Raw genomic sequence first — 13,074 nt, 5'->3', positions numbered from 1 at the left:
AAATACTTTCCCTATTTTGGAGGTGCCCTCCCTTGCATGTACTTCGCTTTATTTGAGCTTTCATTTTCTATCTGTATCTCATGTCAATTCGCAAACACGCAGTTGGTAGCCCTTTATATGGTTACAGGTACAGTTGATGACAGCTTGGTAGAATAGTATGTCTAGATTTGTGGCGGACTACTGTCCTAGGGCTCCAGGTAACAGAAGGATAAGAACCCTTGAAAAAAAGCAGGAAAAAGGTCCCGCAATGAACAGGTATCCAACAGAACAATTCCATATTCTTACTTGTTGACCTGTGAAGAGAAAGAAGACTTGCCTGTCTGATATGTGCCGCTGGAACGTTTTGTGCTCCTTCGTGGCAGTCTTGACTGTGGTGCGGCTCTGCAGTCCTCCTGCACCTAGGTGGTGCTTGAGCGTGCCAGCCTGCAGTGGCATGTATTTCAGAATTCCTGACATACCAGAGGAATCGGAGCCTTGTCCCCTGGAGAGCGATACCCCGAGGGGTTCTGTACCGGCTGAGCGGCTGTTTTTTCCATTGAGTGAATGACGCCCTGCTTGCAGGGTCGGTATTTGCACACTGTGGGGACTCCCCCTGCAGAAGGGTTCTGTATTTAGCGTATAACACGCTCCCAGTAGGGCCTCCATTGATTGTGCACTGGGAGTGTTGTGTCCCCAGGCTTGAGGCTTGCCCCAAGCCATATTGGGCTGACACCCAGCACCCCCCCTTGAAATTACAGCCCCAGTGCTGTACCAGGCTAGTCCCAGTGCTTGAAATTCGTGTAAGCAGTTGACACCCACATAACTGGGGCTGTCCACTGCTCAGTGCTGATTGGAGGGTTCAGCTAGCCTTTTCTCCTTACGGGATTGAGCCCTTTGATGAGGATCAGGGGGAGGAGGACCCCCTGGTGGACCTCTCTTGGGATGACGACTTCCATAGTGCAGTTGATGCATCAATTTACCCTCCCCTCACCCCCCATCCCTGACCCAGATGGGATACCGGCTGTGTCCCTGTGAGGTTGGGGTGGACCTCAATGCTTTTGACATACTAAAGCAAGCATTTTTAGCCAGCAATAACCCTGCCCCCGCTCCACCATCTAGGGATCCCTCTGGGTTGTTCACAGAACCCTCAGCACCTCTCAACCAAGGGACTCCGACCGAGGATGGTGACAGGGACATGGATGACGAGGGCCCCTACTGGCCCTGGTTGTGTCCTCCAACCCACCCAAACCTGCCCCATGTGACCAAGGGACCTGTTCTGACAAGTTAGACCCAGACGACATCCTTCATCCAAGCCTTTGGAGAAGGAGTCACGTAATTGCCTTAGGACGGAGTGCCCCCGCCCCTCCATGGAAAGGAAAGTGGCTCTGACCACCGAAATTAACCCACGGGTAGCCACCTTTCTGCAGAAGTTTGTGAAGGATCCAAAAAAGGGGACTGATAGGTCCCGGCGGACGTGCCAGGATAAGCTTCTTGACACCTTTATGGCCCCTTACTAAGATCCTGGACACGGACAAGGAGGCCAAAGCATTACGCTCCCTGTCAATTAAGGTTGACCCAGAGCTTAGGGACTTAGTCAACTCTGAGGCAGGTCTATAGCTCAGGGGGGACTCTTAGGGGAACCATTTATCAAAGACCTAGGGAAATGTGTTAATACTTTTACCTAGATAAGGCGCAGACCTCCATCAAGAGGGTTTTTCATCGGGCCGGCCGAGGTAGGGGCCGCTTGACCGGCTGCCTCTACATTCTATACCCTCCCAGAGGGCAAGGCTCCTGCCAAGACAATATCAGGACCAGGCCCGATTCGCCAATTACTAACCCACCCGAGGGTGGCACGGCAAAGGCAGAGGTGCCAGAAGCGCAGGTGCCTCCTGTGAGTATTCTCCCTTCTTCCCCATTAAGAGTAGGGGTCCAGCTGGCAAATTCTTTCCTGGCTTGGACTTCCATCACAAACAACGCCTGGGTTCTGCAGACTGTGCAGGGGCTTCAAATAGAGTTTTACGGTTTCCCCTGGCTGGCTGTGGCTCCCTTTTTCGGGGGCCGAGGTGTCACTGGTAGATGGGGTGGTGCACTCCCTGCTATCCAAGGGAGTCATCTCCCGGTCTGTCACGCAACTGCAGGGCTTCATCAGCAAGATCTTTTTAGTCGACAAGGCTGATGGAGGCCAGCGGCCGGTTATCAACCTCCGCGAGTTCGAGTGGCTGGTCTACCGCCACTTCAAGATGGAGGGGATTTACCTCCTATGGAACGTTCTTCACCCCCAGGATTGGATGGTGCGCCTGGACCTCAAGGTTGCCTATCTCTCGGTCCCAGTTGTCCTCCCTTACCAGCTGTTACTGCAGTTCTTGTGGCATGGTCAGACATGCGAATTTACCCCCATGCCTTTCGGACTCATCTGCCACGTGGAGTTTCACGGAGGTTCTCAGGCCGGTTGTGGAAATCGTGCGGGTGCAGGGACTCCACTTATCGTCTATCCCGACTACATCCTCATCATGGCACAATGTCCCCACAAGCTGTCGCAGCAATTACAGACTGTGGTGAATCTTCTACAGAGCTTGGGCTTCATGGTCAATGACACCAAGTCCCTCCTAACTCCTTCTTCAAGGGTGATTTTTCTTGATAGACTCAGTCAAGGCAAATCTCATCTCGAAAGCTGGCAAAGATCTGCCACGAGTTGCGCCGGACACTGACCAGACAACAGGTCTCGCCGTCTGGCCTGATTGGTGGGCCTCCCATCATCCTTAATTCTGCCCATTTTTCCCGGGCCGCTCCATTATCGGGCCCTACAATGGTTGATGGACACGTACCTGTGCAAGGGTCTTTCCCACTCTCAGACTGTAGTCCTATTGGGGGACGTGTGAGCGGAGATCGATTGGTGGTTGACCAACATGGAGGCTTGGAACGGACGGGCAATCTTCAGCTTTGCTCCAGACATAGTCATAAAGTCAGATGCCAGCAGATCAGGATGGGACGCCAGATGTGGTAAATATTCCATCGGAGGGTCGTGGTCTCCCTATGAACAACAGGTACATATAAATTGTCTCTAGCTATTGGCGGGCTCCTTCGCGGTCAAATGTTCGACATAGGACTCAGTTCAGGAATGTGTGCTTCTCAAGATGAACTATGTATCGGCATTACGACACATCAACCACCTGGGGGGTACTCGGTCTACAGCCCTCTCTGACCTGGCCATCAACTTCTGGCAATACTGCCTGGATCATCTTATTGTGGTCACAGCAGAGTACATGCCAGGCCAACCCAACCAGGTGGCGAATTTCCAGTCCTGCAACTTCTGGAATTCGAGTCTGTGGAAACTCCACCCAATGTTTTTTTTTTCCCCTTTAGGAGACATAGGGTTCTTTCACCGTTGAGCTCTATGCATCCAGGCTGGACCATCTGATGTCCAGGTTTTTCAGCAGGAAGATAGACCACCTTACAGTAGCCATGGATGCGTTCCTTCAGGATTGGTCCCATTGGTCCCAGGAGAGGGGGCATGTGTTTCCTCAGTTTGCGAAAATTGCGATTTAAAAAAACATAAGTTTTGAATTATTCCCTAATCTTTCACCCCAACAGTTTCTTAATGTTTTATTTAATGCAACACAGAAAATCTGTTACATTCATCCCTTACATGTGCAGCGGGGTTACTTGTAGAATTACCTACCGTCAGATCTGAAAGCAACAAGGTTGCTTAAATCTAGAAGTGGCTTTGGTATCATTCATCAGCAAGTTAGAAAGGTCAGGGGAACGGACAAGGCAAAGGAGGAGAGAAGAGTGGGCAAAGTGGGAGATGAGAGAAGAGTAAAGGAAAGCATGGATGGGAAGAAAGAGATAACTGAGGCATGGGAGGATGAAGAAAGGACAAAAGAAGTGGGGGAGTGAGAAAGAGGAACCATTGCTGGAAAGCAGGAGGGTGAGAGAGAACTTGGTAAGCGGACAGGAGAAGAATTTAAAGCCACAGAGATAGTGAGATTAGGAGAAGCCAAGAATAACAAGGAACATGTGTGGCATGCAAGAGAGGATATGGAGGATGGCTGGAGAGGAGCTGAAAGAATTACAAGAGCTGACTGGAGCAGGGAGGATGGAGTAAAGCAAAAACTGGGCAAAGGCAACATGATGAAATGGTGAGCTAAGGCGCGGATTGGAAAATGAAATGGGAGGGGATAAAGACTAGAGCAGTGGGTCTTATCCTTTTGTCTTCTGTGGACCCCCAGTTAATCATTACTGGAATCCGAGGACCCCCACTAAGTCATTACTGGAAGCAGAAAACCACAGCCTAAGGAAATATAATCTAGTTTTCTAAGAAGTCATGGCCCCTGAGTAGGCATCATTGACCCCCCCCCCCCCGCCCCTCCAAGAGTCGCCGAATCACATGTGAAAAACCACTGGACTAGAGGTTTTCCTCATACAAATGCAGATTGAAATGGGGCAGGAAATATGCATGACATGTTGAAACAGGTTCAGCACTCAAGCCAAATAGAACGTTATCTGAAACATCACAAACAGAACATTTAGACTTACACTGACAGCCTATCTGGTGGGTGGCATTTAGAAGACGGACACAGGTGGCTGTTTTATTCAGGGGAATATAGATCTTCCTTTCAACTGAATTGCCAAAACAGGGACCTAAAAATGAAAATAGATCATTAATACATTGTTGAATGTATTGCACAATTGGCTTCATATATAGACAAATGTAACAGGAACAACTCTCAGCAACTGCCAAAGGTGAATATAAATCGTGAAATTAGTAAAAGGGACCTAGACCGCAAGAATAAGTGAAATTTAAACAAACCTCCACTTGTCCAAACTGGAACTAATGGGAGCCTTGGTAATAGTAAAGCTAGATTACTGCAATACAAGCTAAACTGGACTTTTCACTAAGTCATGCTGAGCCATTAAAGCCCTGAATCTGTATTCTGACTGACAGTTCAGATCAGGATCCAAATTCTATGTTTCCATGCATGTTACTTACAGAAGCCCAGGGTTTTGCCGGGCACTTGTGCTCTAGAGTTTAATAGTGATTAGCAAATTCCCAGACCATCATTCAGTCAGTCAATATTCAACATGACAGAAGTGTGGAGGCACATCCCCAGGAGTCCAAAGACTTGAGCTTTGGAATCCATTAAATTGCCATTGTGAGAAAATAACTCAAACCCTTGTGGTTCAGGAAATGCATAAATATAACTCAAGTCGCAAACTAAATTATTGACCAAAATAACAACTCCTCCACCAAGAGCACTTCAAAGTTCCATTGAATCAAAACTGAAGAGAGACTTGCGGAACCTTGCATTCCGCCAGACGGTCAGGCTGATTAAGTTGCATAAAACCACAATGCTTAAAGAAGACTGAAGAGATTACCAAGGTCACATCCAGAGTGAACTCCACCTATTCACAAACCCACTAGTCTGCAGCCCTTGCAACATAACCTAAAAGCTGCTCCATATTTACACTCCCTTGCCTTTACCTGGAAGAACCATGTTGAATTCCCGGACAGCACAAGAAATAAATGCAACTATGATAAAACAAACATTTTAAGCATACTTTTATGCAATGTGGATTTACTCATCTGTACCCCAAAATATATGAACTTGCCATGAAGCAATACACTATTAGTCTATGAAACTTCAAACAGATCAGAGATCATCAATTAATGCAATACTTCCACTGCATCCTTGTCCTTCAGGCCAATAGCACCAAACCATTTTTTAACGTCATTTGGTCCCTGCGTAAAAATACTTTTCCAACATAAATAGGTTTGTCCCTACAAAAGTGTAAAACTGCTAGTAGCTTTAAGTCATGGGCAGATTAAAATCATAAGCAGATCACTGCATCTGGATGCTAGCATTAGCACAGTACTCTATCTGGATCATTATTCTTAAGAAGTAATCTCCCGTAGTTTAACTCTGTAAACTGTCTCCCATCATTTAATTGTGTAAAACTGTTTAGCTAAAAAAATAAAAATGGAGCAGACTAAGAAATCAAAATTTGTCATGTGGCCAAACATGCCACTTCATGTATCAAATTCATGCTTAAAACATATTTAGAATGTGAAAAAGTATAACACTCAAGATCTTTTATTTTGTAACAGTGGACTTCGAGGACAACAATTTCTGACCATTGGCGGGCTTCCATGTCACACTCATTTGCTTGCTTTTTATTGGTCAGCTGCCACTAGCTTCCTTCATTTTTATGTGTCTGTCCCTCCCATAAAGAATGGATCATTATCTTGTGTCCTTTAATTGCTCATGGTTTTTATGAACTACTGTCTATTTGTGTGTAAACACTCAACCAGAATGTTTCTTTTTCAGATTTTCTTTATTTTCCCTCCTCCATGTGCCTCCCACTCCCTCCCTCCCTCAACCGTTTTGCTTGCCACCAGTCGGCCCTCCCTCGCCCGCGTAGTTAGCCCCTACTTGCCCCCCCCTCCTCCTGTTGTTGTTGTCCATGTTCCACCCACTTTCCCGCTCTCCGTTATTGCCCATGTTGTCACTTGGCCGCGCAGGACCTCCCTCCTTCCATAGTTGTCCATATTGGTGCTTACCCCACTCAGCCTAACTCCTGACATTCTCTCAGTGTCTACAACTGCAGGCAAATCGAGATCTGGTGCTACCTACTTGGTATTTTAGAGCTTTAAAGAGTTTCCCTGAACTCACACCACCCCTCAATGTATATATGAGCCACTCATAATCACCCAGAATCTACCAGCTCTCAAACACCCACAATAACTCCTTCTGCACTGACCATCTCAACACAATCAACCCTAACAATCTCATCTAACTCTAAACACAATCTCATCCTTAAACACACACAACAAACTATATACTTCATGTTCACCAATGTTCAATCAGCCATATGGCATTGCAGCAGACACCACAGTCACACCCACCACACACACACACACACACACACACATTTGCTGCTCTTTTCATCAGAGACCTTGTTCTCCACCACGTTTGACTGTACATGGACAGTGATGAGGAGGAATCAATATGGTGAAACTATCAACAGGACAAAGCAAACACAAAGATGATGGACGGAGCACTGAATCTTTTCAGACACTCACCCCCAGTCACAGATCTGGGTTGAATCCATCATTGTTCTTTAGCTCACTTCGCCACCTCAGTTCAGACACAGCTACATGCAAATCAGTCTTGACGCTGTGCTTCATGGGAACAGCCCAGCCCGAACTGCCAAGCCATGTCTTCCCTGGACCCGAAACAAGCATCCTAGGACTGGTTTCGGGCTAACACACCTCATCAGCCAGGCTAGCTTGAATCCAGGGGCAAAGTGAGCAAGGGACCCATGTCTGGGCATACCCTGCCAACTTAGGGCGAACAAAGCAAGAATGATGATGGATTCAACTCAGATCTGTGACTGGGGGGGGGGGGGGGGAGGGGGGGGGAAAGAGTGTCTGAAAAGTTTCATCGCTCCGTCCATTATCTCCTTGCGGAAACTATCAATAATACACATACAAATTCAATCCTATTCTATGGTACACAGTCCCTTTCTATTTGAGCTTACTCACATTAACTCGCTTACCACCTCTGATTCCAATAGGAACAATTAGTAAATTATTTTAATTGTTCTCTTATTTATATCAACACATAAAAAACAAAGCAACGCATGGAATACATAAAGTACATCAGTACAACAAATCACAACATTAAACATAAACAAGGATCAATTACATACATTCAATTACACATAGTAATACACCTAATCATATATACCTTCCTACCCCAAACTTAAAGTTTTGTGTTTGCTACATAACTATGAGCAATCCAACTTTGAGATAGTCCTATCCACACACAAGAGGTAAACACTTCCACCTCTAAGTCAATCCACAGTGTGTATATCAAATTTCTTAACAAAAATATATTTTCATTTCATTGGACTCCTCTTATTCATGCAGTCGACTCGTTTCAGCCCTTTCATCTGGGCCTCATCAGGACAAGGGTACAAGTACAAAAACATCGCCCTGAAAGGGCAGCGCTGGACATCAAGATCCAATCCACACTAATGGGGGGGGGGGGGGGGACTCTCCATGGGAATGTAAACAGATTTTTCAAATTCAGATGGGCGAGAAACTGTCTCTTCGCTGGTCCCACACAGGATTTGCTGAGGCAAGTGACATGCTTCTCTACATCAAGAATGGTAACTATGTTGTTTTTATTATCTAATCAGTTTATTGTTGACCGATGATGTGGTGACTCTGGTTCTTCATGTTTAAAAATATATTCTCTACTAGTTTTATACATAAAAAGAAGGACAACTGGCTACACAAAGAACCCTTTATGTGCCTCATCACATCCCGATTGCACTGCTCGGATTTTGTGTCACAATGTTCTAAACAAACACATGGGTCTTTTGGTCCTTTTGTTTTAGGATGGCATTTATATTGTGGTTTAAATGGCACAGTGGAATGGTACAGAGTAGAGTGCGTTGATGTAAACTGCAGTGGCATCAGGTGCGTTGTTGCAGAGTAGAGTGTGATAGAGTGGAGTAGTAGAGTGAAGTGGCAGAATGGAGTGGCACAGAGTGTAGAGTACAGTGGTGAAGACTGCAGTGGTGCATAGCAGATTAGTGTGGGGTAGAGTGCATTGGCATAGAGTAGAGTGATGTAGATCAGAGGGGTGTACAATGAAGTGGTGCAGAGTAGAGTGCAGTAGCGTGGAGTGGTGCAGAGTAAAGTGGAGTGGCGTATAGTGGAATATGTATGGCGCGGTAGCATACGTCCACTACAGACAACACATCTTCAAAGGAATTTACCATTACATTTGCATGGAAATCCGGTTTTACTGATAAAAGCATACAGAGCACAAACGATAATGTGTAGAAACGTCATCAACTAGTGTTTTGAGTTGTTTTAAAAAAAAAAAAAATCCACCACCCTTCAGAATTACCCAAAAATATGCTTCATTTGGGCTTTTCTAATTCTGAAATATCTGCACAGTTAATTTATGGAAATGTTATTGCTAGCACAGAACAAAATTTAAATAACATCGGACAGCCTTCGTCAAGCACTACCCTGGAACCAGCATGATGGTCACGAAATCCTCTCACCTTGAAGTCAGAGAAAGAAAAGCAAATACCAAGCTCCCTGGAAGACATAGGCTTTATCAGTAAAACTAGATGTTTGTCTAAATGTAATGGTCAATCCAAGTGAAGATGTGTTGTCTGTAATGGCAGTACGCTACCACATCATGCATACTTCACTTTACCCCACCCCACTCCACTCTACTCTACTCTACTCTGCACCACTGCAGTCCACTCTGCGCCGCCCCACACTATGCCACTCTACACTGCATCATTGCACTCTATGCCACCGCGCTCCACGCCACTCTAGTCTAAACCACTGCACTCTATGGCAATGAACTCAACGCCACTTTACTCAAAACCAATGTATTCTACATCAGCTACTCTGTACCACTGTACTCTATGCCACTATATTCTACAACATGCTACGCCACTCTACACCATTGCGCTCTACTTTACTCCACTGTACTCTAGGCCACTACTCTCTGCACCACTATACTGTGCACCACTGCTCTGTATGCCACTGCACACTAAGACAATCTACTCTGCAAGTCTGCATGCTCCACCAATGAACTCCATGCCACTCTACATCATTCAACTCCACGCCACACCACTAAACTCCACGCCACTGCATACCACTCATCTATATGCCCCAAGTGTGGTTATGATGATGCTAGGTTCCTACACATGACATGGGAATGCCCTACAGTATCTCCCTTTTGGGGGGCAGTCTTGGATCAGTTGAAGCAGGTTACGGGGTGGTCGATTCAGCACTCCAGTATGCAGGTACTCCTGGGACTTATATCACTGCCCAAAGCCAGTTAAGCTTTCAAGACGTTTCCTGCAGCTGGGATTAGTGTTGGCAAGGAGGCGGGTGGCGATTAGCTGGCTGAGTGCACAGCCACCTACACTAAACAAGCATTTGCAATGCAATAGGTCTCGCATTACTTAAAGTTTGAGCTATTGGTGTTGCAAGTAATAAAGCAACGCCACTAGCTCAAACTTTCAGTAATGCGAGACCTATTGCATTGCAAATGCTTGTTTCTTTCTGGGCTAGGCAAGGTGAAGCAACACAAAGGTTGGGGACAGCAATACGGAAAGGCGGTGGGAAGCAAAAACTATGGCACGGAAAGCAACATAGAATGCCGGGTTGAATGATGCAACACCGAAGGTAGGTAGGGCGGAAGCAGCATGGAGGGTGGGGAACATGAATAGCAACACAAGAGGCAAGAGCGGAAGCAACACAGGGGGCAAGAGCGGAAGCAACACAGGGGGCAAGAGCGGAAGCAACACAGGGGGCAAGAGCGGAAGCAACACAGGGGGCAAGAGCGGAAGCAACACAAACACAGGGGGCAAGAGCTGAAGCAACAAAGAGAGCGGGAAAAAGTATACAACATGGGCAGCATGAAGAGAAAAGTACCACACAGGCTAAAGAGCAGGGCGACAAAACAAAGAAGGGACATTAACACGAGGGTGAGTGCAATACATAGGGGGTGGGAGAAAAGTACACATACAAGAGCCGAGTGAGAGCATTACGGAGCACAGAGCGCTAGAGAAGTACATGAGGGAGACAGTTGGAAAACACTTGCCCTGTCATTTTAGACTTATACAGAAAGAAATAATTAGTGCCTGAAAATTTAACAGTGAAAGGGCACGAGTAATGAGAACATAATCCAGGGTTGGGCGAAGAACAGAAAGCAAGTCAACACAAGCTAATGAATACAAAGTAAACAAATCAGAGTGAGGCCAAAAAAGCAAACCGTGGGTAAGCAGTGGCGAGCTCTAAGCTCACGGTAAGAGGACAATAGATCTTTTCGCACATAGCTTGAAGTGACTAGTAGGCACGACCTAAAAAGAAGCAATTGTAGGGCCATTAGGGGATTACATGGGATGTGAACGATCACTAAATGAGGAGGGCATCGCAATACAGACTATCGACTAAAGAAAGAAGAGTGATAACTCGGAGCACAAACTCGAAATTAAAGTATACATACCTAGATGCACACGTCTTACTCTTAAAGTAAGAGGACAACGACATTGAGATAATAATAAAAAGGAAGAGAAAAACGAAGGCACAGACCACCTACACTGTGAACATACATTAAAAGGGTAAGTCCAGCATCGCTTACCCTACGCTGAAAATAAAGAGGGTCAAGGGGAAACACAAGACTCACTAATGAGAAAGTAAAATTAAAAAACAATTGTATCAAAGACGACCTCACTCCGGATATACGATCTGCCTCTTCTCGAAAGGAGGTTAGGGTAAATGGCTACAGGTAGCAGGAGCAATGATGCTGATGGTCCTAGGGACATAATGCTCACCCGGCATCGGAAGCAGGAAGAGGACCAATACAGCGGTGCACTGACACACCCAGCTCCATCTCCCTATCGTCTCTGCTGTCATCGTCCTAATAATCCTAGCAGCCATAGTTTAGTGTACTTCCGGCTTCGAAAACCCGGTTCCGGAAACAACCCAGCTTCTGTTGCTCTCTGGTGAGTAGACTGAACACAAGCTCGTCTTTTGTTTCAGTGAGCACTCTGCTCTTTCGTCCCTTTTCTATGTCAACAACCGAGGAACTATACGGAAATAAAGTCCCCCCTGGAAACACCCAGTTTTCTTTTTGACCAGTCTGCGATGCGGGCGTCCATCTTACATTGGAGTAGATTTATACTAACTACCACCAAGCGTCACATAGAAATTAAACCTTCCTTAGACTTTTTATCTATGCGCCAAATTACATATGTTATAAGTAATTATAATTGTGATTATAATGTGTATTTTACGATTCTTGATCTTCTTTAAAATCGAGCACATATAATTTACACTGTGCGTACCTTTTCAGAAACAACTACTTTAGCGATTGTTTTGAATTAAAAACGTCGCAAGCAATTAGGTGTCATTGTGGCTTAGGGTACATTAAAGTAAAAAGAAAAGTAAATATGTGCAAGAAATTCGTTACATTTGCATGATCTATTTATTAATTGCAGCATTTCAACGTTAATGTTCATAGCTGCCTAGGTTTCAAATTGGTATGAGTGAAATTTTCATAATTTCAGTGTAATTACGTGTGACATTTCAACGACTATGAGTGTCACTTTCTCGCAAGCAAAAACAAGCATTTGCAATGCAATAGGTCTCGCAGTTACACAAGTTTAAGCTATTGGCATTGTAAATGACAATGCCTTTTATGTACGTTTTTAAAACGAAAACTAAAATAAAAGGCATTGTTATTTGCAATGTCAATAGCTCAAACTCGCGTAAATGGAACACCTATTGCATTGAAATGCTTGTTCTAGTTACATTCGGCATATATTTTCGCTATTCCAGTATGTATAAAAAGTGGTAGTATTGCTGTTCTTTATTTTCCAGCCTCCATACATGTTGTTGCAGATCAGTTCCTGAAAAGTGTTTGACAGGCAGCATGAAACTGTTGATTTGGCCATAAGGGGGGCAAACGCCATTGTCTATCCACCCCAGGCTTACCTCAAGGAGCCAAGCTGAGTAGACTGTAGAAGAATGCTGCGGTTCAGAGAGCTGTGAACGTGACATTGCATTTATAAATGATAGTTCAGTGAGGGTTCAGCATTCATTTCCGTGTAGAGGAGATTAGCTCCCTCTCTCAAGCTGTCTACACGATTACATATTTAGTGTAATCGAAAAATCACACATTATCTATAATACACAAAGTATTTCCGTTTCTAGGAATAGCTGGCCGTCCGTTTTATTAAAAATACAGTTAGGGCCCCGTGACGTTTCGCCAGATAATAGCCGAGCCCGTCTCGCTGACTTTATTAATGCTGGCGTAGCCTGAAAAGAAGCCTTTCCGTCGCGCAGGGATGTACAGAACATTATTTGCAACAACGAAAAACAAGACAGGGGCAGGGACGAGCTGGGCTTGCAGCGCGTTTCTCATACAATTTTTAAAGGCAGATTTTTTGGCTGGTAAATTCGGGTCCAGAAACACTATGTCAGTGGAATCGGGCAGAGCGGTATCCTACCTGGGGATTCTTTTCAGTCTGACTCATATCTCGTCATTACTT

The 13,074-nt window shown here is 45.3% G+C and overlaps 1 protein-coding gene across 2 annotated transcripts in view; it reads right to left on the bottom strand.

Moving 5' to 3' along the window:
- NCSTN (nicastrin) overlaps positions 1 to 11,594 on the bottom strand; it is a 114,670-nt gene extending 103,076 nt beyond the window's left edge. The window contains exons 1-2 of one of the 2 annotated variants that reach the window (XM_085639198.1): positions 11,356 to 11,594; positions 4,516 to 4,620 (exon numbers count right to left, since the gene is read on the bottom strand). In XM_085639198.1, the coding sequence (XP_085495324.1) occupies positions 4,516 to 4,620; positions 11,356 to 11,461 (211 nt within the window). In that variant the 5' untranslated portion in view covers positions 11,462 to 11,594. The remainder of the gene's footprint in view (positions 1 to 4,515; positions 4,621 to 11,355) is intronic. The other variant, XM_085639200.1, reaches the window with a different exon arrangement.
- Between the last annotated feature and the right edge of the window lie 1,480 nt (positions 11,595 to 13,074).

Source organism: Triturus cristatus, chromosome 12 (assembly GCF_964204655.1).
Source record: "Triturus cristatus chromosome 12, aTriCri1.1, whole genome shotgun sequence".
Taxonomy (NCBI): domain Eukaryota; kingdom Metazoa; phylum Chordata; class Amphibia; order Caudata; family Salamandridae; genus Triturus; species Triturus cristatus.
This window is presented reverse-complemented; position numbering and strand designations above follow the sequence as displayed.